The sequence below is a fragment of the Phaseolus vulgaris genome, chromosome 8 (assembly GCF_051622355.1).
Source record: "Phaseolus vulgaris cultivar YP4 chromosome 8, ASM5162235v1, whole genome shotgun sequence".
NCBI lineage: Eukaryota > Viridiplantae > Streptophyta > Magnoliopsida > Fabales > Fabaceae > Phaseolus > Phaseolus vulgaris.
This window is the reverse complement of record NC_143505.1, coordinates 61120247-61145856: the sequence shown is the minus strand read 5'-3', so window position 1 is coordinate 61145856 and position 25610 is coordinate 61120247. Positions and strand designations below refer to the sequence as shown.

At 29.9% G+C, this 25610-nt stretch overlaps 5 protein-coding genes across 8 annotated transcripts; 3 read left to right on the top strand and 2 right to left on the bottom strand.

Annotated features, from left to right (window-relative positions):
• Nucleotides 1–1132: 1132 nt before the first annotated feature.
• On the top strand, nt 1133–3216 carry LOC150025700 (putative pectinesterase 10). The gene is made up of 5 exons (XM_090294508.1): nt 1133–1356; nt 1542–1701; nt 1960–2187; nt 2265–2506; nt 3048–3216. The coding sequence occupies exons 1-5, from the start codon at nt 1133–1135 to the stop codon at nt 3214–3216; spliced, it is 1023 nt and encodes a 340-aa protein (XP_090150634.1).
• A 1519-nt stretch (nt 3217–4735) lies between these two features.
• LOC137825446 (putative pectinesterase 55) lies at nt 4736–6730 on the top strand. Its single transcript, XM_090294506.1, has 5 exons — nt 4736–4959; nt 5341–5500; nt 5586–5816; nt 5902–6143; nt 6565–6730. The coding sequence occupies exons 1-5, from the start codon at nt 4736–4738 to the stop codon at nt 6728–6730; spliced, it is 1023 nt and encodes a 340-aa protein (XP_090150632.1).
• Nucleotides 6731–8334: 1604 nt separating this feature from the next.
• LOC137825445 (putative pectinesterase 52) lies at nt 8335–10669 on the top strand. Its single transcript, XM_068631112.1, has 5 exons — nt 8335–8537; nt 9227–9386; nt 9477–9704; nt 10106–10347; nt 10501–10669. The coding sequence occupies exons 1-5, from the start codon at nt 8335–8337 to the stop codon at nt 10667–10669; spliced, it is 1002 nt and encodes a 333-aa protein (XP_068487213.1).
• Nucleotides 10670–11237: 568 nt separating this feature from the next.
• Nucleotides 11238–15707, bottom strand: MGE1 (Co-chaperone GrpE family protein). Its single transcript, XM_068628423.1, has 5 exons — nt 15470–15707; nt 13838–14377; nt 13596–13763; nt 12046–12174; nt 11238–11541 (listed from the first exon to the last, which is right to left on the bottom strand). The coding sequence occupies exons 1-5, from the start codon at nt 15596–15598 to the stop codon at nt 11428–11430; spliced, it is 1080 nt and encodes a 359-aa protein (XP_068484524.1). The 5' UTR covers nt 15599–15707; the 3' UTR covers nt 11238–11427.
• An 895-nt stretch (nt 15708–16602) lies between these two features.
• On the bottom strand, nt 16603–24214 carry EHD1 (EPS15 homology domain 1). 4 transcript variants are annotated; one of them, XM_068628420.1, is made up of 17 exons: nt 24103–24214; nt 23839–24014; nt 23668–23747; nt 22526–22594; nt 22392–22449; nt 22173–22228; nt 22044–22080; nt 21877–21938; nt 21009–21122; nt 20806–20908; nt 20467–20516; nt 18636–18764; nt 18301–18552; nt 18124–18203; nt 17851–17977; nt 17123–17266; nt 16603–17032 (listed from the first exon to the last, which is right to left on the bottom strand). In XM_068628420.1, exons 2-17 carry the CDS (start codon nt 23921–23923, stop codon nt 16847–16849), a joined length of 1632 nt encoding a protein of 543 aa, XP_068484521.1. In that variant the 5' UTR covers nt 23924–24014; nt 24103–24214; the 3' UTR covers nt 16603–16846. The 4 variants fall into 4 exon arrangements, with proteins under 4 accessions (XP_068484521.1, XP_068484522.1, XP_068484523.1 ...); XM_068628421.1 differs by having other exon boundaries at nt 24121–24214; XM_068628422.1 differs by having other exon boundaries at nt 24088–24167.
• Between the last annotated feature and the right edge of the window lie 1396 nt (nt 24215–25610).

Here is a 25610-nt window from a genome sequence, read left to right as displayed (position 1 = left end):
TTATGTTATTAGTTTATTATTTTATTATTTGTTAAGTTATATTATATATATTATTTCTTTTGTATTGTTATCATTATCACTATTATTATTATTATTTAAACATTATTACTATCATAATTGTTACTATCCCAACCTACTATTATTATTATATATATATATATATTATTTATTGTACCAAATATTAAATATAATTATTTTTTTATCTAAAACAAGTGAACGAATATTTTTGTTTTTCTATAAATCGCTTTTATTTAATAAATCTCTTAGAATGATTACATTAAAAGATATTTTACAAATGAAAAATATGAAGGAATTGTACAATAATAATAATTTACATTTATAGTAAAAATTGATGTAAATGAATCTACCTTTTTTTAATCAACAAAAATAAACAAATTAGAAATACTAGGAATATTCGAACTCATTTATAAAAGAATCCATGTTAATGTTTTAAATATGGTATAATATAAAATAGGTTTAACGCTAAAAAAGAAAAAGTGATAGATGTGATTGTTTTTATATTATAAAATAAATTTATTATATTCCATATGTTTTTATTTCTGAAAAGACATAACTATTGCAATATTTCAACACTTGTAACTTATTACACAAAACCATTCATTTAGTGATGATTCATTGAAACATAATGATTCTCACTGATGAACTATGCTACAATACTAATTAATGTTATGCTTTTAAGTTATATATGCTCAATTAATATCTTAAAAATATAAAGCTAAATAAAAGTGTTTAACAAATTGAAAATGAAAATATTAACCTTTTATTAAAATAAAACTAAAATGACTGTGAAGAGTCTAATCATAGGATTTAGATTTTTTTCCATATAGCAGATTATTTAAACTAGTTAAGTGCATTCATTTAATTACTTTTGTGCCGATATCCATTGATCCACGTCTCCTTTCAAAAAAATGCACTAATATTTAATATTTTAATGGGGAAATTATTAATTATGCATGGAAATTATAATTTAGACGTAAAAAAATATTTTAAATAATGATTAATTGATTAAGTTATTTTTTATTTTTTATTTTTTATCTTTTATTTTCTCGAAGCTATAAAACAAAGAACTGACATGTTTATGCTTACAAGATTATTCAACAAATATTCTCCCATGGAATTGTTTTCTAAAATGATGAGTTTTCTTCTAGTCTTGTTCATTAGTTGTTTCTTTTGTCTTGGTGAAGGCACAGACTGTGGTGGAAATAATGTTACAGAAACGATCATTGTTGGCAAAGAAGGCAAAGCAGCATTTAGAACAGTTCAAGAGGCCATTGATTCTGTCAAAACTAACAATGATCAATGGGTCAAGATTCATATACAAGCAGGCTTATACATGTAAGTTCAAATTATATTCTTCTAACTTCAAACATTTAATCAACAAAAATGTTAAAATCTCACATCAACTAGAGATTATAACATTTTATAGTATATAAGTAGGTGAAAAATTATTTTATGAGATTGAGTTAGACTTAAAGTTCATTTCTTAATATGAGATTATTTTCTTGAATGTGACTATGCAGAGAAAGTGTTGTTATTCCCCAAGACAAACCTTGCATAATTTTAGAAGGAGAGGGCAGTGCAACAACAATCATTAGTCACCGGGACCACCAGTCGATAAACAATAATGCTACGTTCACTTCTTTACCACCTAATATTATTGCAAGCGGCATTACTTTCAAGGTGAAGTTACCATATCTTTCAATTGAGAATTGTTTTGGTAGTTTGTAGAGTTTGAAGTATGTTTCTAGATTAAATGTTGGATAGATTGACCTTGGTCACTTTCTGTATAAGGATTCAAACACCCCTAAAATATCTCATTTTATTTATTCTTTGTTAATAAAAAAAAACTTTCAAGATAAACACAAATTAATGATAGAACAACCATTTTGATATTTCTTCAATATTCTTTATCTTTAATATATTGTTATTTATCTACAGAACTCGTATAATGTGGCCACCAGAAGATATGAATCTTACGATGAGGGAAGCAAAATTGAACCTGCAAATGCAGTAAAACTATCTGGAGATAAATATTTCTTCTATAATTGTAGTTTTGTAGGTTATCAAGACACTTTATATGATCATTCGGGACGTCATTTCTTCAAAGATTGTTACATTCAAGGTGAAGTTGACTTTATATTTGGTGATGGACAATCTTATTATGGGGTAAGTTACATTAATTAGTTTTTAAAATCGATTTCAAAATAAAATAATGAAACATTTATATATTTTTTGGCTTGTAGAATTGTTCAATCAATGTTGTAGGGAGATTTCCAAAGCTAGCAGGCTTTGTCACAGCTCATGGACGAAATTCATTAGATGATCCTAGTGGGTTTGTATTTGAAGGAGGCTCTATTACAAGAAATGGTCAAGTGCATTTAGGAAGAGCATGGCGATCCTACGCTAGAGTCATATTTCACGAAACATATTTTTCTTCCATTATAACTCCACATGGATGGGTTGCATGGAGAGCCACCGGCAATGAGTAAGTTTAAATATATTTTTTTACCGATAAGAAAAAATAAATAAATATGGTTCACTTAAAAAGTAGTCAAACTTTTATACAGAACATAGGAATAAACATTTTTCTCTCCGTACACAACAAACTCCACAAGATATCTTCAATTGCCAACACTAACAAAACCACATAAAAAGCCCTACCAATTTTTATTGCCTCAAAAACTAGCTCCTCTCAAATATACCAGTCACCATCTTGCCACTTTAAAATAACCTCTTTTAATCGAGAGCATGCATACCTATGGTTCCAAGCACCAATCTAAGAAGGAAATTCCCAAAGAAATAACTTTAAAGAGATCTATAACCAAGCATTTAATTGTTTCAAGAAAAAATTTATATCTCTCAGAAAAGGCCTTAGAAAATAACCATCATAATTTTTGCGTCACTTGAAAATTGAGAATTATGTTGTTTCATGATTTTACTAAAAGAGTACTTTTGATTTTGTATTGATATTTTATATTTTAAGCATTTTTTTCTATTTTTAATTAAGTTTTATTAACCTATGGTAGGAATAAGACCACTTTTTCTGAAGTTGACTGTAGAGGACCAGGAGCCAACACTTCAAAGCATGTTTCGTGGATGAAAAAATTAAATTCTTCAGATTTGAAAGAATTTTCTTTTGCATCTTTTATCAACAATGATGGATGGTTTGACAACTTACCAACAATATCCCAATAATTTTTGTATACACGATGAACAAATGTTGTTCTTTGTAATATGAACCATGTTCTGTGTTATTTTGTTTGCTATGTTTATTTATGTAATATCTAATTATTATAAGTAATGATTTTTGAAATATCTGGTAGATTTTTATTTGGCACTTCTAAAAATTCACCAAAACTCACCAACTATCAATCCCTAATCTAACAACATTTCCCTTTTACTAAAAGTGGAGAAAAAAAAATACAAAAAAAATGATCCTTAGTGCGAATTCAACCACTAACCAAAACTCAACTTTAATTGTTCTACCTACACTCATATTCTTGTCCAAACCTAAAGAAAATTTAAAAAAAAAAAAATTTTAAAGAGATATTTAAAAAAAAAATAACTAATACTCTATTACAAACCTTTTATTCTTTATTCCTTAAAAAAGTTATATTTCAATTAAACTTAAATCTTACAAAAACATAATAGCCACCTAGGGACAATGGAATAATACTTAGGTTATCTTTTTAACTCATATAAGCTATGCTAATACCTTTTCTAATTACCAACAGTATATATACAAATATATATATAACATAAATATTTCAAACCATATACAGCACATAATTGTGTACAATGTTATGCAATATATAGATATTATATATTTATATTATTAAAAGTATAAATAATTAATAATCATCAATCCTAAAAAATAGTGTACTACATTATTAATATATTCATTCTAATGCATTACAAATTTAGTAAATGAAGATATATAACAAATTCAAAATAAAAATAGTTAAATAATTAAAAAGATTATTAAAAATAAACAATTAATTATATTTAGACTTGTGGTGTCATGGATCAAGCTTGACTATGAAATAGGTAGGTCACTTGTTGATCATAAAGAAAAAACTTAAAAATTAAAATTTAGTCTTATTGACTTATGTGATTGTGGTGTTATAAACCAAATCAAATATTGTTATCAACAGATTGTCTACGGATATTTATATTTATTAATATCGTATCAGTGAATTAAAATATCAACGTGAATTAAAGATAAAAAAAAATCAATCTTAAATAAAAATAATAATATTTCTTATTGAAAAAAACGGATAACAATACCAGTTACATACAAAAGATTTTAACATATAAGAAAGATATTTCTGTCTATATTAAATACTTCAACGGATTGTCCGTGCTCTTTCTGTAACAACACTTTTTCAATATATGTTTTTTTCGAATCAATTATGCTCAAAGTTTTTAACTAGCATTGTATTCTTTTAATTACTGTATCCTTGCTTCGTCTTCTTTCGAACAAACACACTATAATATTTAATATTTTACTTTACTGGGAAAGTTATTAATTAGGAATGAAAAATAATTTAAGAGATTCTCAGTTTTTATCTAATAATTATTTAATTATATTCTTTTATTTTCTTAAAGTTGTAAAACAGATAAGATATTTTTTTCCAAGTTTTGGCGACAACTTTTTGTAATAAAAGGGGTGTTTATGCATAGAAGAAGATTCATTCAAGAGGGATATTCCACCATGGAAATGTTTTCTGGAACGATGAGGTTTCTTCTAATTTTGTTCTTTAGTTGTTTGTTTTGTCATGGTAAGGCCACAGACTGTGGTGGGAAGAGTGTTGCACAAACGATCGTTGTTGATCAACAAGGCAAAGCAGCATTCACAACAGTTCAAGCCGCCATTGATTCTGTAAAAAGCAACAATGATCAATGGGTTAAGATTCATATAAAACCTGGCTTATACATGTAAGATCCATTATTTTTAAGATTCTTTTACACATGTTATTTCTATAAACTCACTCTAGATTTCTTCATTTTTCTTTCATCATCAAAATCAACAAATTTTTTTATCAAACAATAAACAATCAATACATAAGAATCACTCTCATTCTAAATCCTAAATCCAATTCAGCATGTTGATAGTAAGAATTCGCATGTAAACCCTAATGGAGTAAGCTTCATTGGAGGATTCTTTGTTTATCTTTGCTTTTATTCCATCCATATTGAAGTACTACAAACTTGTTGAAAAATATTTTAATGATTTTTTTTCTTGAATTTGGTACACATTTTTTAAAATATATTCACTATAACAATGTATAATTTGATTTTCATATTGTAATTGTGCAGAGAAAGGGTTACTATTCCCTACGAAAAGCCATGCATAATTTTAGAAGGAGAGAGTAGCTCAACAACAACCATTAGTTACTCAGATCACCCTTCAATAAATAACAACGCTACATTCACTTCTTCATCATCGAATGTTGTTGCAAGTGGCATTACTTTTAAGGTGCACATATAAATAAATGATCCATTAATTATTTTCATAGTTCTTCAATATTCTTTTATATATAATGTATTGTTATGATTTGCAGAACTCATATAATTTGGCGAATACAATATATGAACCGAAAGATGTAGGAAGTGAACCAATCGAACCAGCAACTGCAGCAAGAATATATGGAGACAAATCTTTCTTCTATAATTGTAGTTTTGTAGGTTATCAAGACACTTTATTTGATGCATATGGACGTCATTACTATAAAGATTGTTACATTGAAGGTGAAATCGATTTTATATTTGGTTCAGCACAATCTTATTATGAGGTCAATTACACTAATTTATATTTACTTTTTAAATTCATTATGAAAATAAAATAATGAAACATTGTGTATTTTTTTTTCCTTGTAGAATTGTTTGATGGATGTTGTGGGGAGAGATCCAAATTTACCAGGCTTTGTTACAGCTCAGGGACGAAGTTCATCCGATGATGCAGGTGGTTTTGTATTTGAAGGAGGTTCCATTAGAGGAAATGGTAAAGTGAATTTAGGAAGAGCATGGCGAGCCTACTCTAGAGTCATATTTCATCAAACTTATTTTGATTCCATTATAACTCCCGAAGGATGGGTTGCTTGGAATGCTTCCGACAATGCGTAAGTCCATTTATGTAACTTTTATGAGTTTACAAGTCAAGTCTGAGTTGGATTTACGATCGTGGAGTCTGTGATTGTATATATATTATTTAAAAATTTAGAAATTATATTCTTCTAGCCAAGACAGATGATCATTAACTAGAACATTAAAGGTATTCGAAACCAATGGTTTTTAATTTTTGGTCCCTTTTCCACTTCGACCTCCCTTCTTTCTTATAGAAAACTTCTCTCATGCCCTTCCGCCAATTTCGCATTCTATTCTTTATGAAGATTTTGCGGGTATCTTCATTAATTTCTTGAATAAGACTCTTATAATATATTAATTTGATCGATCCATGACCTCACAACCCTGTTTTGGATTGATATTAATATTTTATATTTAAAGTTTATTATTTTTTATTAATTTGTTATTAAACTATAGGAGCACCACCACTTATGCTGAGATTGATTGCAAAGGACCAGGAGCTGATAGTTCAAAGCGTGTACCATGGACGAAGAAACTAAGTTATTCAGAAATGAATGATTTTTCTTTTACATCTTTTATCAATAAAGATGGATGGTTTGACAATTTACCCACAATATCCTAATAATTCGATTCAACTTCTTTATGCTATGTCTCTATCTTATATCTTATGCTTAGTTGAGTGATTCTATTAAAAGTGAATATTTTATTATTGTGTTATTATTTTATCTTTTTAATCAAACAATATTGTCATTTGGTAACTCTTGAAAATTTAATATTCATTATTCAAAATCAACTCCCAAATTTTCATCCTCGAAAATCCAATCAAAAAGAGAAGAAGAGAAGAAGGTAAGAATATATTTTTCATATTCTCTTTTCCCATTTAAAATATCTTTATCTTTATAAAGAGAATTTCACAAATAACAAAATCACACCTCAAACTTCTAAATTTGGTACCTAAAACCTTGATTGATAATTAGACACCAATTTAAAAATCATTTAACAATAATAAAAATTAATTTAGAAATCAAAATTTGTTTAGTCTCTAAAAATGATCTCTAATTTAGTCATTATAGTAACTAATTATTTTTTTATCTTAAAATTGATTTTTATTTTATGATTTTTTTTTAAAGGAATGAATTCTCCTAACAGATAGTTTAATATTTTACCAGTTTATCAACTTAATATTTTACTAATTTGTTAATTTATCAATTTACTAATTTATAAATTTGTTAATTTTTGTATAAAATCATCTTAGACACGTGTTATCACATAAAAGAATAGTATAAAATTAAAAAAATACAAAAAGTATGAAGATTAGACCAATGCGAAAAAAAATCAAAAAATAAAAAAATGTAAAAATAGCTTAAATAACTACATTGAAAATTTTAAAAAAATAAAAACAATAAAAAAAAGGAAAGAACATTCTCTAAAATCTCCTATAAACATAATAAAAAGAAACAATTAAAATATATTTTGAGATTATAGTTTTAAAATATATTTATTATACTGCAATATTTTAAATTCATAGTACTAAATCTATTGAAATATATAAATTATATATAAACTTCTTATAAACATATTTATATACTCTCTCTCATATATTTAAATATAACTTCAAAATTTAATTTGTATATTTTAAATTATTAAAAAAAATAACAATTAATTTCAGAAAAAAAAATATTATATTAGCTAAATTATTTATTATTTTACAAAATAAAAAAATATTTATTTTTTATTTTATATTTTTTATTAATAATAGAAATTTCTCTATATTAATAATTTATAAATTATTATAAAACTATATTAATATAGTAACTAATTATTTTTTCTTTCATAAACTGGAAATAAAAATAGTTAAACATGTTATTAAAAGTATAATTAGAAGCATTTGGACTTTTTTTCAATAACGGTTTATTAAGGCAAACTAATTAATGTGTTTAATTAAAATTGTATTCTCTTAAATATTGTAACAGCTGAGATCATTGTTCCACTGTCTTCTCTCACATGAAGGCATTTGATAGTTATCATTTTACTAGATAATTATTAATTGTGATTGGAAATTAATTTAAAACATACTTAATATAATTTAGTAGCAATTAATGAATTTAAATATTTTCTTGAAGTTATAAAAAGAAATGAGATAGTTGTTTTCCATATTTTATTTTTTTCTATTAAAGGGATGTCTATGCTTACAGTATTTTTATGAGGGAATTGTTTTCTAGAATGATGAGTTTTCTTCTAGTCTTGTTCATTAGTTGTTTCTTTTGTCTTGGTGAAACCATAGACTGTGGTGGAGATAATGTTACAGAAACTATCATTGTTGGCAAAGAAGGCAAAGCAGCATTTAGAACAGTTCAAGAGGCCATTGATTCTGTAAAAAATAACAATGATCAATGGGTTAAGATTCATATACAAGCAGGCTTATACATGTAAGTTCAAATTATATATATTCTTATAACATCACACAATTTATTCAACAAACAAGTTTTTTTTTTTATGAAATTACAATGTATATTTCGATCATGATTTCATTTAGCATGATTCTTATGGCTACATTTAAATTGATTACTCTTTGAATTAAATTGGTTTAAAAATACACTTTTGTTTTGAAGGATGTTATTTCTATAAATCCACTTTAGACCTTTTTAATCTTTTGTGCATTTATCTGCATGCTGTGATCACCATTTCATAAGTAATTTTTTACTTTATATTATATTATCTTAGCATAAACATATAAACATATCTTAGCCTGTCGATTACATGTTGTCTAGAGATTAAATTATTTCCTAAATATAAGTGGGTCAAACCTTACCTTATAAGTGAATTTTATCAGATTAAGTTAGGTTTAAAATCTACTTCTTAATATGGTATCAGATTCATTTTCGAGTCTATTCTAGTGAATGTTTGTTAGGTTTATCAAGTTATCCACTATCGGACTTATCGAATCACCCATAATATGGTGTTTCACATGTTTAAAGTTATCATTTTTATCAATTTTAATATTGCTCTAATAAGCATTACAATAGTATCCAATCTCAAAAATAAATTGTGAGTTTTGTATACATTTTCTATAATATACTCACATTTCTATAGTTATTCTCTTATTGTAATTATGCAGAGAAAGGGTTACTATTCCCACAGAAAAGCCATGTATAATCTTAGAAGGAGAGGGTAATTCGACAACAACCATTAGTTACTCAGACCACCGATCAATAAACAATAACTCTACTTTTACTTCTTTATCATCCAATGTGATTGCAAGTGGCATTACTTTCAAGGTGAACATGTCAATAAATGATAAAACAAACCATTTTCATAGTTTTTCAATATTCTTTATCTATAATTAATATATTGTTATGTATTTACAGAACTCGTATAATGTGGATATTAAAACATATAAATCTTACTACATGGGAAGCCGAATCGAACCAGCAAATGCAGTAAGACTCCATGGAGATAAATATTTCTTCTATAATTGTAGTTTTTTAGGTTATCAAGACACTTTGTATGATCAATATGGACGGCATTATTTCAAAGATTGTTACATTCAAGGTGAAGTGGACTTCATATATGGTAGTGGACAATCTTACTATGAGGTAAATTACATTAATTATTTTTCAATCCTTAGTGTAGCATCATGGACCAAGCATGATGTAATGTAGAAGTAGATCGTCTGTCGTAAATCTTTTCCTTTAATACTATATCAGCATAGATTATGGGGTTTTGGTCGTCAGTTGTAAATAGATAATGACAGTTATTATTGAACAAAACTCACAAGAGGGGCAGGTACAGGGAATGAGGGAGAGGGGGGATTCTTGTGTATATCAGAGGAGATACAAGAAATGAAGATAGGTTCATATCTTTGATTAGGAATACACTTATTCTTAACTATACTGAATGTTCTAAGGCCAATGTTTCATCAAGCCTTTTGTTGTTTGGTTTATGAGGTTAATCACTTTTAAACATTTATTTTTTATGTGTTTTCTTTTACTTGTAGAATTGTTGGATCAATGTTGTGGGGAGATCTCCAAATCTAGCAGGCTTTGTTACAGCTCAAGGACGAAGTTCACGAGATGACCCAGATGGTTTTGTATTTGAAGGAGGTTTTCTTATAGGGAATGGTAAAGTGAACTTAGGAAGAGCATGGAGTCCTTATTCAAGAGTCATATTTCATAAAACATATTTTTCTTCCATTGTAACTCCTCAAGGATGGAATGCTTGGCATTATGTAGGCAATGAGTAAGTTTAAATGGATACATCTCTTAAAATTGTTTTATTATTTCATGTTTTCATTAAAAAAAGAAAAAGAGTGATTTCAGGTTTTTACTGAACTTTTACATTATTTTAAGCATTTATCTTTATTTTGATTCATCTGTGACTGAATCATTACAGGAATGGACTCACTTATGCTGAAGTTGATTGTGAAGGACCAGGAGCTGATACTTCAAAGCGTGTTTCTTGGTTGAAGAAACTAAATAATTCAGAAATGAAAGCATTTTCTTTAACATCTTTTATCAACAATGATGGATGGGTTGATAACTTACCAAAAATATCATCATAATTTATTTTATTTTTCTAAAACTAAGGTGAGTATATAATATAGTTAGTTTAGTTTGCATGTTCAGAAGAGATATAACAGTTTGTATGAACCATAGTTTATACTTTATATTGATAAATGTTAATATTTTATTATTGTAATACTTTTATACATAAAATATCAGCATCTTTGATTTGTTAAACTTTTTTTCTCTATCAACAAAGAATATACTGAGACTTTCAACCTATATACAAAACTTAGTTGAGGTTAGAAAGCCTCAAAATTATCCTTATATTTATATATGTGAAAGAGAATTTCTAATACATTTATTGTTCATTCTCAAATTTTTTTAATCTAACAATTGAAGATAAATTATTTATTAAAATCATTATATAAAAAATATAAAATAGTTGTTTCAGAATGTTCAATTAGAACGTTCTTAAAAGAGTACCCAAAGAGTGTATAACAAAGAAACCAAAATCTTATTTGAATAATATTTACAAGGTTTTTCTTTCTTCATATGATGAAAGAGTTTAATAAAACTTATATAATCACATATTTTTATAATCTCTTGTTCTTGAATGTTTAGGTGTTATTTGAATATAGACTTTCATTAGATTAATGACTTGGGAACTCAAGATTCAAACTACATCCAACTAGAAGAGAACATGAATGTGAGTTTTTTATGAGAAAAACTTGCTAACTAGTTGAAAAGAATGTATATTGGGTTGTAGAAGAGATACAAATTTGAATGAACATGGGAATGATCCAATAACTTTATCCTATGAACCCTTATCAGAGATACTATCTTTTCCATTATTCTCTTCATTCTCCACTGCTTGCGTCACACCAACTTCCGCAGGGCGAATAACACGATCATAAAGCATATATCCTGCCTGCAAACACAACCATAGAATAGCTTTTTATACTCATCTTTTCAATCTCCATAAATAAGAAGCCCAACAAAAAACAAGAACAAGACCATCAACAAGACCATCAAACATTCTGGTTCAAAAATGGAAAGTATCATTCGATTTTAGCTTTAGAAAACATAAAATTTGCCTTGAAACACCGACAAAATCAAACCAGAACTCATTGCACAGCAAATTGAAAGGACCAGAGTTATTTAATGGAACCATAGGCAACATGAAATCAATCCAATAATAGAAAGCACGTTAAAACTCTAGCAAGAAACAACAAAAATATAAATGCGGCATAATCATAAAAATAAAAATAGTAGTATCAAATATGAATGATATAGATATGCCAACAACCTTTTAGTACCCATGCTTCATAGACCCAAAATAACACGTCGTATCAACAGTTTTAAGGGTCAAAACCAAATTATAAAATAGGAAAAAGCAAATCATGGTCCTTCACTAAAAAATTATGTACATTACCTTCAGAACAGCTGCAATGGTTCCTGGAGGCTTAGAACCATCAGGGATTTGGAAGACGGCATTATGCCTGTGTGGATCAAAGGGCTCATTCGTAGGATCAAATTTTTCTATACCAAACTTTTTAAGTACCTGTAAGCAGTAGCAGTTAGCTTTACAATAGGCTGAAGCCTAAAGCAATTTGCAGTCCACAAAGATATATTATTTCAAGCACACAAAAGAATCTATAGTGAAATACAAGTGGCAAAAGCATTTTGTAATATTCTTGAAAGTTATAACTTGTTAACAAAACATTTTGTTAATCCTGGATAGTCTAGTCTAAAACACTCTAGACAAGCATAGTGGATGATCCATACTAAGTGTTTTGATTATAATAAATAAGATTAAGTTGTAATAGCTAATTACAATGTTTTAAGTAAGATGTGCTCTTTATTTTCCATTCGGGATGTTTATAATAAATATCGTCAAATAAAAAATTAGCAAAGCAGAATATTGGACAAAATCAAATATTAGCAAAACACAATATTGAACAAAATCAAAGATCTCGATAAGATTTGCGTCAATAATCACAATAAAATATTGAACAGATTCTTCAAAGATACTTTGAAGAAGCCCATAAAAGACCAAAGACCACGAACACAAAAACTACAACATCTTGCATGCATAAAGAGTCTTTGTAAATCCCATAAGAACATAAAGTAGTATAAGCTCGACTGTCCATTAGACCATCTAGTCTCTGAGAGAAACATACTGTCATATCTTTCACCTAGTGAGGTTAGTTCTCTATCAAAAGTGTGCATTTCTATATCCTTTCTAAAGAGTTTTTCCTGTAACCGTTATCAAACAACTTTGTTTGTATCTAGGAGTGGAAAATTAAAGAATACTTGTGAAAGCCAGAGTCAAAAAAATCTGGTGTTCTTAATATTAGATAAGCTTTGTTTTCCAAGCATTTGTGAAAAAGCTTTGAACTCTATTCAACCCCGCACCATATAGAGTCAACATGTTATTTCACATTTTGTTGATCAGATGGCACGGGAAGGTTATAAAGTTTTTACCCAAAATTCCCTAGTTCTTAGAAACGCAAATCAAAATTCAGCAAGTAAACTAAGTATCCTATTAACAATCTAGCGACCATTAAATGAAGTGCTTCTAGAGTTCCAATACACAGCTGTTTTTTTATATAATGATTCACAAAATAATTAAAAGAAATTTGAACCAACAAGATTATGATTTTTAAAATTAAAATTGGCCATTCAAAACCAAAACAAAAACAAGCCCCTGATCTCACAGCACCTGAACAACCAAGGTCACAAATTTTAGCCTAAAGCCTCCTCACTTAGTCCCACCAAATCACTCTTACCCTCACATAACCCAATTAATCATCATTCCACTATCATTACTAGACAAAAGTATTTAAATGAGGAACTAAGATAGCGGAAAAGAAATGGGGAATAAATCTTAACTATAAAAATGAGAAGGAAAAAAACATAGAACAACAGATTGGCTGTGACTTTTGAATTTAAATTGATACAGCATAAAGTAGAACATTCTACCTCTGACAATTGTTTCTCGGTCATTTCAACGCCTTGCAGAAGTGTTTTCAGAAGTTTTACCGCTTCAGCAGAGTCATTAGGTGTATCAATTTTTGAAAAACTTTCCTTGACAACTGAGGAAGCTCTTTCCAAATTGTCCGCAACATCTAGTAAACTCTTTGCAAAATTCTACATCATATTTAAACCACTCAACATTCAGTTGAAGAGGAAATTATTTGGGACAAAAGGGTTCAGACTTAGACCTGTATAGCGAACTTTTTCGAATTATCTGCTTCACGTCTTGTCCTTTCCATGATATTCTCCATTTCTGCATAAGTACGCAAAACTTTATCCTGCATTTGTTCAATCTCCTTGTGCTTTAACTTCAAAAGTGCTTCTTTCTCAGCCACAAGTTTAATTAAATCATCCTTGGATAGATCACATTCACTCTCTGAGTCTGAGTCTGAGTCTGAGTCTGAGTCTGAGTCTGAATCTGAATCTGAATCAGAAAATGTTGTTCGTTTAAAACCTCTCCTCCTTCCTTTTACAGTTTGAGATTGAGAATCCCGAATAGAACTTGATTCCTCTGTTTTATCTGCGGATTTAGCTTCTCCGGCCTGTTCAAAATTCTTGGCCTCTTTGTTTTCTTTATCAGGGTTATCATTTGTAGAATCTCCAATATCTATATTCTTCCCTTTTTCCTTGTCATTAGTTTCACTTGAAGCTGATGAAGAAAACCCAAATCGTGGAGTTGATAATGAATTTATCCGTAGCGGTAACAAATTGACTTGAACAGGAATCAACTGGAACATTAGAAAGCATATGTGGAACTTTTTGAGAATTTTAAAATGTATCATTAAAATTCACTCCATAAAAAAAATTTTAAGAGATAATGAGTCCTGGGGTATAGATTAATGATAATGACCATATGATCAATTTTCATAATATCTTTTATAAAAAAACAAAAAATTGGGGGAACTATTAATCCTTCCTATATGAAAGGAATTTAAAACAACTTATCCTTCAGAAAATTGTTTTAAGAAAATTACAATGATCAAGAATAAGAGAAAAAAAATATTTTAAGAAAAAAGCTCAAACAGTGCTTCTACCTCTAGAAATAAACAAGCTACACTTTCAAGTTCAATTTCTATGCCTTGCCAACCAGTAAAACAAGCTACACTTACATATGGCACTTGACATACATGATTAGTCTATGATTGGATGACAATGTAAAAAATCAGTCCATACACCATCTACCATGACTTTTTCTTTAGAAATTGACTAAAGAATGACTTAAAAAATTGTCAACCACCAAATACAAGTAAGACAGAAAACAATTTTTAAAACCTTATATAATCAGCACTAATGAAAATTAACAAGCTGAATAAAAGAAGATATGTAATTAAATCTTCCTTAACGTAATGACATACAACACACCTGATAAAAACCCTGCCTAAATAGGACAATCAGCAGCAGAAAAATGACACAAAAGTGACATTCACAGAAGTTTTCTGAACATTTAATTTCAAAACGAACAGCTAAAGCAGATAATTAGCGACAAAAGAGGTGTCAAAGAAACTTGGTATTACACTTTCTAAAGCATAAAAAACAACTTCTAAAGCACAAGTCACCATAACCTTAATCAAAATAAAATACATGAACATCGATTATTTAAAAACAGAGCCAATTAGGATATATGTTGAGACATGGAACCGAAACCGGTAATCCACGAACGGAATCAAATCGTAAGAAACAGAGTAGCGAGCAGAAAAGTAGCAATAAGCTTGGAAAAGGGTCCATCAACCAAAATTTGAGCAAACCCCTAAAACCCTGGCAAAACCCTAAAGAATTAAAAAGGGGGAATATAATTGTTTTGGGTAAGTGTGGGAGATTACCTTGCTGGGGGATTGGTGAATAAGGGAATGCAAGTGATTGGAGAAGTGTTGGGGCCTTTGCGAAGCAGAGAGAAAAGAGGTCCGGGAAATGGTGGTGGACACACGGGACAAAACCTTGTGGAAAAACATCGCTGAAGAAGAAGAAGAAAAGTTGTGGAAGATGGAATTGAAGAAGAGTTAGTGAGGAACAGAGTGTTTATGGAAAAGAAAACAGAGAGATTTCTGGAAAAGAAAACAGAGTATTACGTGTACTGACGTCGCCTAGAAGCAATTCTACAGTATAAAGTGTAAATTTAGTTAGTGCATAGATCTAGACAATTTTGTTGTTATAGTTTCTACGGTTACATTTTTAACTCGTTTTTCTTCCAACACATTCCTACTAATTTTCGTTTTAATTTCTACATTGTAAAATTTAGAAAACAAAACAATTAAAATTGGACATATATATATATATAATGAAATAAACAGTATTCAAATGTAGATACTACATTTTAATTAATTGTTATTATAAATTAGATTAGAATATATATAATTAATTGAATTTAATATTAATACGAAAGTAACATTATTGCTTCTGTGTAGAGTATAATCAATCTTGGTATTATCATAATTGTTTTGGTGTTTTTATTTGTGTAAAGATATTTCTTAAAGCTGGATATGGACATGGAGGAGGTGCACAGAATCTTGCTCTGACAAATTCCGAGTTATTATAGCTACTTGGAAGAATAGTCTTATGAAAAATTTTATTCATTTTGCCCACAATTTAATTTTGTTTTTGTGTTTCACCACCCTCTGTGAATGTATTTACATATTCTGAAAATCTGAAAGAAACATATGCAGATACTTTGTGTGTGTTTTTATGTTCGTTTTCCTGCAACCTTGAACCCATATTCTATTAGCAATTTGTATAGGAACCCAGAATAAGAGAAGAAGGGGCAATTTGAAGGTGCTACAATCACCATCACCAACTATGAAAGACAGAATGCATCGAATTTCGATAGACAAACCAGAGTGTCGAGCATTAATCCCTTTTCATATCAAGAAGAAAGAAAAAAATGTCACGCGTTTCATAAACTATTTTATGAATTACACATACTTTACCTTCATTTGCAATTATTTTAAACATAGCTTGATACAAGCAAGTAAAATGTGCTTTCCCTTTATTTTCTGACTGGAAACTTCGTTGTAGAAGACAAATTATACAAAATAAATAAAACATAAATTGAATAATAAAACTTCACGAGGTAGAAAGAAAGCCATCGGATGGCACATAAAGATCCCATGACGAACATACATTGCACAAACACCCCATAAAATTTGTGCTATAAACGTCGCTATCACTAATCTAATGTAGCACTGACTCAATTGCTCAGAAATTTAATCATAGGGATTCCTAAAACTCTTCAAGAGGTTAGGAATGTCGTAAGCTAACATGTCATCAACTGCTTGTATCATCTTTGGTTTCAATTTTTCAAACTTATCAATATTGTAACCACTCAATCTCTCTCTGAAATACTCTACATTTGGGAAATCACCAGCAGGTAAATGGAACTCCCTTTGCACCTGTTTCAAATTTGTCAGTCATGTGAATACAATATAAGTGTTGTCTGAGACAAGCAGATAAGCAAAGAGGATATACAGATAGATCCATACCTTTCCAAATTCAGCTGCCAAATTATCGATGAGCTTTTGCTGAGCTTTAGATTTGCCTATCATAGCAGGCATCTCCTTTTTAAGATGACTGATAATATACGCATGTATCTTGGCTGCTCGGGCTCGTTTTACAAACTCGTTGATCTACAAGAGTCAATTATACAGATATGATCAAATTAATTATGCAGAAAGGTCACTGCAACAAATTAAATATAAACCGGTACTGAAATTGAAAATGAGATAACCATTTACAAGATGCAACTAAAGAATTTATATAACCGGAAAAGCAGACTATTGTATAAAACCTGTTTATAGACATAATGACACTAAAGAGCAGATAAAATTACTTTTCTTTTTATAATTTCAAAAAAAAAATCTAATCAAAAGGCTGACTTCCTTTGGTTTCACCAGATCTACTGTCCCAGATATCTATCCTTTAATCTTCATAATTTCTTTGCAAAGCTATGAAAGCATAGGGGCTCTTTTTAGAAAAAAAAAATCGTTTCCTGATGTTTAAAAAATATATTTGATTAGAGTAGATTTTTAAAACTGTTTTCGAAACTAATCTTTCCCCACTCTAACTTCTAAACATTAGCTTTTAAAAAATGTTTTATAAAATAGTTTTAAAAAACTGAAAAAACAACCAAGCACACCCTAAGTACCCTAATTTTAGTTGAAAACTATTTTTATGATAAAAATAAATAAATTTGGTTAAGTAAATAACTCACTCTTCGATCACAAGCTGCTTTTGGTATATCTTTCAGATCCGAAAGAAGATCATCCTGTTCCTTTTCAAAGAGTTCCTTACCAAGTGGACCAGTGGCAGCATCATTTACAGGATTGTCACTGAAGGAGCTGCAAAAAGAAGGCTGATTATGAGCAGTACAAAAGAATCTCAAAAAACTTACAATTATAGCAACAAGTACTCTCCCAAACAATCTATAACAAGGACAACATTTTAACATTGAGAGAGAAGTATATACATAAATGATGCGACATACCCAATATACACACGCATTACTTCAGGTGTCTTCAGCACCTTCCCAAGTGACCACATTAAGGCTCCATAAACCCTCATCAACTACCAGATAGGGACAAATATAGGTTAGATTTCACTGGAGTAGGTTGTGAAGGATTCAAAAAATAAATAACAGAACTTCGACCATTCAAGCTCTTACTTGTTGTGTATCAACTTGGTCTGCTTTGTTCAAAACTACTCGAATTTTGTCATCATGCCCCCGTAAGGATGATATCACACGATTGAACTCATCACTGATGTCAAGTTTGTGAGGATCAAACAATAGGAGTATCAAATCACACTTGGCAGCAAACCAAGATGTTACACCCGTAAAATCATATGCTCGTTGTGTCCTTTGCTTTTCTCCAGACAAAACTCCAGGAGTGTCAACAAATGTGATGTGTTCTAGTAGCTTTGGACAATTGAAAGAGTCAAGTACAAATGCTATAAAGGAAAATCTTGTAAATATTTTTGAACAGATCTAGATCAACTTACAGGATGAGGCATTTGTGAACACACAAATTTTGATAAAAATGCTGTGCCAAAAGTTGTAAGGCCACTAAATGGCATGTCTGCTTGGACAGCAACAGTATTTCCGGGAACTGTTCTTTCGTCAGATCCAGACTGTACATTAGTACCATTTACTAGTTAAAAGATAAAGGATTACTAAGAAAAGGCTCAAATATGTTTTTAGTCCTCCAAATTTGGGGCACTTTTTCTTTTGGGCCTCAAATTAAGAAATTTCACCTTTTAATCTTGTTTTTCGAAATGCCTTTTATAGTCCCTGTTGTTAGGCAAAAGTAGTGGGCATCATTGATATGGCAAATGGCGGTTTACTTAACTTTTGTGACGTAGGTTTGATTGAATACATGGTTTTTTGAAAGTTAATTAAATTTTTTGTTAACTCTCTAGTCATGGAGAAGGTAAATTTGTAAACCCAGTCCATTGTGATTGATGTTTCACATAAAACTTAACCATGTTCCTCCTGTTTCTCCTAAATATATTCCTCCTTCAAAATGAAACATTGTTGCTCTTTTTTCTCCACTGTTGCTCCTTTGGCTATTGAAGAACAAAAAGTGTTAGCTTCATCCTTCTGAAGAGCCTGATGCAGTAGGTTTCTTAACTTCATTGATGTCGAAGCTAACTAGTGTGAGGTTTTAGTGGTACATGCCATTGTTCTCTTCCCTTTCTTTTCTCGTGGTTAGTGTTTACTGAATTCCCAACTTCTCCCTTTAGTATTGTGAGTTTCACACGTAAATATGTTCTATCTCTTTTCTCTCAACCTAATGGGGGCTTCCGACTGTTGCGCATATTTGTTTCAGATTTGTTTCAACCCCATTGTCAAAGAATGGTTAGAAAAGAGTCATGATTGGGTGTAGGCAGCAAGGATATAGGTTCCTTGCATGGAGTTAACAAAAATTTAATGAACTTTCAAAAAACCATGTTTAAACCCTGTTGGTAAATGTTGAGTAAATCATTGTTTGCCACATCAACATCGTTAATAATATACAACACCAAGGACTATAAAAGGCATTTCAAAAAAATCAGAAGACTAAAAATTGAAACTTTTTAATTGGAGGGTCAAAAGAAAGTGTCCCAAAGTTAAAGGACTAAAAACATATTTAAGCCTTAAGAAAATAATTCAAAACCATCAAATCTTGGCACTAATGCTACAGTACAAACTACATAGTTCCACAATCAAGTTTTTGAACTTCCATACTATGAAACATAGACAGAGACACGTCAGTATACACATATATGTATGAGCATTAGGATTTGCAACTCAAATGAAACACAAAATATCTAAATTGAGATTCTGAATTTCTATATTCACCCTCTAAAATAACTTGTTAAATTCTAACAAAATAAATTTAAGAAGCACTATTTTACATTTTCCCTACAAAAGTTTATATTAGCATTTTGTTTATTTTAAATATTTTTATACTACTCTTTATATTTTAAGTTGATTTCTGAAAGTTAAAATATTTTTTCAATTTTTAGCAGTCCAGTGCCTTGAAGTCTAAAGCCATATTTAGGTGTCAGTTGACTGAGTTAAGAAACAAGTCTTCAAAAAAATCTTTTAATTGGACACCGGGTAGTGACCATAGCATCTCATGCGAATATCAAAGGAATGCTAGTGTTTGAAGCATGACTGACTGGCACTCCAATACTGCAAGAAATAGCAGAGTTGGCGATTCATAGCATCTGCCAAGATGTTGGATATTTCCATGATTTAGAAGCCAAACTGATTTATATGTTTAAAACTGAGAAAACATGGAACGCAATAATAGAGTCATGAGAAAGAATCGGCTTGGCTAGCACGTACCATGACGACAACAAACCTATCAGTTGTTGGCTCAGGTCCAATATGGGCTCCTATCAACATTTATGGGGAAAAACATAACAGAGATTAGTAACAATATATTTCAAAAGTAATGCTATATCATCCTATTAAGCTTCCTAAAGTTTTGCAAAAGAATATCAAAATAAATAAATGCATTTCCTATTTTACAGACGTTGAAAACATTCAATACTTTGTTCATATAGTAATCAGAAGGATTAGTAGGAAACTGTTGCAGGGAGATAAAGAACTATTTGTTCAAAAAACAGATATAAGAGGCGCAAGAGATACATATGGGTATATAGAGAAAGAAGAATCACGTGCCTGGATAACTACTTTTAAGCAGATGTTTGATAAATGTTGTTTTACCAGTTGAGTACTGACCCAAAAGCATAACCATTGGTTTGGCATCAAAGTCACTATTTGCCTACAGAATGTAAAAAATTACAATCAGTAAAAAATAATAATTGTATATCTTTGTAGATATTCAAAACGAAGTAACAACCTAAACAAAATAACTTACTCACCAGTAATGGTGATACAAAATCATTAAAACGGTAAGTGGCTTCTAATGGCTTCAACTTGTTAAGGTAGAGTCTCTTCAAGCCATCAATTATTGATGTCACTGAGGAAAGAGGCACCTATGAACAAATGTATCACAGATACAAGTAAAAAGACTTATGAAAGAAATATTTGACAATTTTAAAGAACTGCCAATAGTAAAGAGGTAACAAATACAGATAAAAGGTCCTGTAGAACATATATGTAGGATGATGACCTTTAGGATAATGTTAACTTGATTCATAAAATATTAGAGACAAAGTTAGCTGTTTAGATTTCCACGAGACAAAATACACATTTTGTCAAGCCAAAAAGAAGAAACAAGAAAATATAATACCATTTATAAACTGACACGACAATATTGCACATTACTCTCATTAGTGCTGTGATAGAGTCGTGTAGGAGCCGCAAAATAACAGCCTTTAAATTTGATACTTCAGCAGAGTATCTGACACATGTCATACGGGTAACAGACACAGGGACACGCTATTAAAGAGGGGTGTCCATGCTTCATATTGGCTAAAATAAGTTAAGCACATGCATTGAAATCAAATAATAAGGTAGGTTTCAGGATCCTAATAATTACCTAAATATATTTGGTTCATCATCTTATAGAAGACACAGAGCAACCAAAACAGATGTCTCTCACATATACTTTTCAAGATCAAGATGACACTAAACCAAACCAGAACAACCTAGAGAAGGTAAAGAAGGACAATCAAGTTGGTCATTATTTTAAAACTTGAAATGAATATTCAGTGTGTTTTCTAGTGGACTGGAAGGTAAGGATGATGAACAAAGAATCCATCAAATTAACAGCAACAGAATGCTTGCCTTTTTTGTTGATTTTGAAGAAAACCAGTTACTTGATGGTGATGGCTGCAATTGTGAACTACCTGTAATTACTGAACTTAGACTAGATCTTCAGAAGAAAAGAATATAAAAAGAAAATAAAATCAATATGAATGCCCATATTTGGAAAAACGAGAAAAATATATTACCATTTGTGTCAACTTCTTTATGTTTATTCTTTTTCTTCTGGGTAAACAAATTCGAGTGGTCAGAACTTTCACAAAATAAGCATAAAAATGTTTACACTGTAAAAGAAGACATTAGAAAGAAATACTTACAACTAGTAATGCATCCAAACCATCCATTACGGGAGGTTTCAGATTTGTAAAATCAACTGAAATAAAAGAAAACTTCCATTAGGTTAAATCCGCAAGAAGACATTCAGAATCAACATATGTAGACAGGCATAGCAACATGAATGTGCATTAAAAACTAATACAATTTTATAATGTTATTCAAACAAAGTAATAAGACAAACCTAAACATACATAACTTACCATCACTAGTCCGCAAATCGGGTGTTATTGCGTGCCCAGATTGAGCCAAAGAAACTAGCTACATTTCATTCAAATGAGTAAGATTTTGGAAATTTATTTACATTGATGTTCAAAAAATGTATAAACATTGTTACCTGCATAGCAATGATAAAATCAGAGAAACCAAGATATCCTTGCCGCTTTGTATCTGCAATAGCCCACACCTTATTTTGGTAACAGAAGCAAACAAATAAACATTTTAGTTAGGAAGAAAGAAAGAGAAAAGAAGAGAAAATAGATAATAATCGGCAAGTATATTACATTAAAAACACAACCATTAACTGCCTGAACCATTCAGTTGTTAGAGATGACTATGCCGAAGCAGACTTCTATATGAGATATTGTAAGAGTTCAAAATCAGTACATTATCAGTATAAAATAAATATTATAATGAAATGATAAGATGTCATGTCATATGCGTAATTAAATTGTTTCACTCATACAAAAGTTTCAAAAATTTAAATAGTGGCAATATTTAGCAATATATTTCAATAACAGGATAAAATTCTCTATACCTACAATGCTTAAGTTTTGAATTGGAATTGTAAAAATCAAAACCAATGTAGGAACTGGATAATATGAGGCATTCACAAATCAGATGACTGATTCAAAACCAGCAACTAAGTCTGCCTCGGCAAATTGAAAATGAAGAGGAATTTAAGATAGGAAAGGCAGGGGAAGTTCAAAGTTCACCTATGCACGATTGCTAGCAAAGGCAGAAGAGAGCAAATTAAAATTAAAAGCAAACAACATTTGTTACTTATTGTATGAAATGATGAGATGATAAGTGAACATTAAACCAAAATTGGCCGATTTGTAAAATCAAATAATCTCAGTTTTATCTTTTCTCTACAATTGCATACACACTGAAATACCAAACTTTGTTTTGTTTTTTTTATTTTTTTTGTAGTGACTACAGGTATCCTTCATGAGAGGCAGTTATACTCGGTCAGATAAAGCTACCAGAGGTGAACAAATTTAAAGTGGGGTGGGTATTCAACACAGCCAGTGTCGATTCATTCGCCTCGCGTTATTTCATTAATGAGGAGAAAATAAAGGGAGTAGGGCATGTTAATAAAGCTCAACTTTTATCACTTTACACTTTATCCACTAAGCAAGCAATCATATAGTATCTTAGAAATTTGGTCATGATTTCGATCACATCCAATTCTCACCTATATTCATTCATGTTTCGAGGCAAAACAACGACAGCAAAGAAAAACGGGAGAACACAAACCTGCTTAAGATCTTGGCGAGACAAATTGGACATGGAGAAAAACTTGGTGGCATCACTCCCCGTAATGCGGCCATCGCTATCTGAAAAACGAAGTGTTTCGGTGAATTTTCTGACGAAAAATAAGGAACACAAAAGCCACTGAAAAATGTGTTGTGCTGTGATGCAGTGTACCTGAATCAGCGCAATTGAACCAGTCCTTGTAGATCGCCTGGTGTTCTTTGGAGCACGAACCGATTGGGATCGGGTCGAACTCCATTGATCGCAGAAAACGCTTCGAAAGCGCGGGTTTGAGATCTCGCAGCGTTCGAGATGCTTCGTTTCAACGCTTTTTTATCTTTCTCCGTGAACTGAAAACGAGAGCGTTAAACGACGACGAGGACTTGCATTAGCGGTGTCGTATTGAAGATGAAAACTACTCACAGTGCTTTAACGAACCTTGTTTTTGATAATTACCTAACACTAGTGCCAAAGTTCGCACTCTTTGCTTGCTGATTCAGATTCTCACGTTAAAATGGAAGTTTCTGTCACCACTTCATCCTTCGTTTTTAATTTAATCAATTAGGTAGTGATTATATATTAATTTCACTATTTTGAGGATAATTATTTATAATTAGTGTTTCTCTCTTCAGACACCTTCTCTTTCTCTTCTGCAATATAATATGATAAATAAAAATAATTAAATTTAAAACAAATCACTCATCTGTCAAATTATCTATACTTAACTAGTATAAGTATTAAAAGGACTTTTTATGAAATTAATAAATATTTTTTACGACATTAAAATTGTATAAACTCGTTTGATAATTAACAAACAATTGATGTGAGTGAAATTTTAAACTGATTTTTATAATGTACGATTTGGATTTGATAATTGTAAATAGAAAACATATTGAAAAGGAAACTCCTTAAAAATTAACTGAAAGGAAAGACGTGTCACAATCACAAAATTTGTTAAAATATTAGAAAACTACATTTCATAAAATTACCTAACCAATGATTTTTTTCAATGACGTGGTTATTGTGGTTAATAGAGCATGACACGTGGCAAATGCAGCACGTTACACCTGGAACTGACATGCCACATTTTTTTTGTCATTTGTTCTCTCAATAGTGTTCTCTTATGTATCTTAAATGTTTCTTCTTTTTTTTCTCAAAAATTTTGTACCTATCACAATATTACAAGTTCTACTCCACCTTTTGATTTGTAAAATCTATTATATTTATCGATTATCAAGGATTATATTGACAATAAGATCAATAAGATTGAAAATGCACACTAAATTAGTAAAATATTTTGTTTTATTGGCATTTTTTTGCCACCATTGTAGGTTTCTTAAGGTTTATAGTAAGATTTCAATATATTTTTTACTTTTTGTTCAAATTTTCATTTTAAGAGTTGAAGTTAATTCTTTTTGGACGGGAACGCGATAGGAAAATGATTTTTTGAAGTTTGATTAAAGTTTATAGTTTTATTTTTATTTGTTAAGAGAACATTTGGTCGATGTGTAAAACAAGTTAATCACTTCCGTTTATACTGAATAAAAAACTTATTTAAGTTCAAATACACATTCTTAATATTTTAGTTTACATCAATGTTTTTGAATGATGTTGGATGTTGATGGATTCACTCGTTGTATTCAACTAAAAGTTAATGTAGCTATAATGCTTCTATAATGTTTTTAATAAACATTTATCAAATAAATGTTCTAGGTAATGGAACAAGGTTACAAACAAATGATTTTGAAGTAAATTTTATTTGTGTTCCTGTTACCACAAGAAAAAAAAAATAATTGTAATAAACTAAGAATGAACTTATTATCTATAATTTAGGATTGTTTTTTAAGTTTTAAAGAAGATAATTATAAAAAAAAAATATGTTTCGCAAAGACTATAAATAAGAATCATAAATAAGAATCAAGGATAATCACTCTCAAAAGTTGGAC

Coding starts and splice junctions, on each gene's coding strand:
- LOC150025700 (XM_090294508.1), top strand. CDS start 1,133: ATGGAATTGTTTTCTAAAATGATGAGTTTTCTTCTAGTCTTGTTCATT. Junction 1,357..1,541: donor ATACAAGCAGGCTTATACAT/GTAAGTTCAAAT, acceptor GTGACTATGCAG/AGAAAGTGTTGTTATTCCCC. Junction 1,702..1,959: donor CAAGCGGCATTACTTTCAAG/GTGAAGTTACCA, acceptor ATTTATCTACAG/AACTCGTATAATGTGGCCAC.
- LOC137825446 (XM_090294506.1), top strand. CDS start 4,736: ATGGAAATGTTTTCTGGAACGATGAGGTTTCTTCTAATTTTGTTCTTT. Junction 5,817..5,901: donor CAGCACAATCTTATTATGAG/GTCAATTACACT, acceptor TTTTCCTTGTAG/AATTGTTTGATGGATGTTGT. Junction 6,144..6,564: donor TGGAATGCTTCCGACAATGC/GTAAGTCCATTT, acceptor ATTAAACTATAG/GAGCACCACCACTTATGCTG.
- LOC137825445 (XM_068631112.1), top strand. CDS start 8,335: ATGAGTTTTCTTCTAGTCTTGTTCATTAGTTGTTTCTTTTGTCTTGGT. Junction 9,705..10,105: donor GTGGACAATCTTACTATGAG/GTAAATTACATT, acceptor TTTTACTTGTAG/AATTGTTGGATCAATGTTGT. Junction 10,348..10,500: donor TGGCATTATGTAGGCAATGA/GTAAGTTTAAAT, acceptor GAATCATTACAG/GAATGGACTCACTTATGCTG.
- MGE1 (XM_068628423.1), bottom strand. CDS start 15,598: ATGTTTTTCCACAAGGTTTTGTCCCGTGTGTCCACCACCATTTCCCGG. Junction 14,378..15,469: donor TTCACCAATCCCCCAGCAAG/GTAATCTCCCAC, acceptor CTAATGTTCCAG/TTGATTCCTGTTCAAGTCAA. Junction 13,764..13,837: donor CGAAAAAGTTCGCTATACAG/GTCTAAGTCTGA, acceptor AATATGATGTAG/AATTTTGCAAAGAGTTTACT.
- EHD1 (XM_068628420.1), bottom strand. CDS start 23,923: ATGGAGTTCGACCCGATCCCAATCGGTTCGTGCTCCAAAGAACACCAG. Junction 22,450..22,525: donor ATTTTATCATTGCTATGCAG/GTAACAATGTTT, acceptor AATGAAATGTAG/CTAGTTTCTTTGGCTCAATC. Junction 17,267..17,850: donor AAGCAGCTTGTGATCGAAGA/GTGAGTTATTTA, acceptor TGACTCTTGTAG/ATCAACGAGTTTGTAAAACG.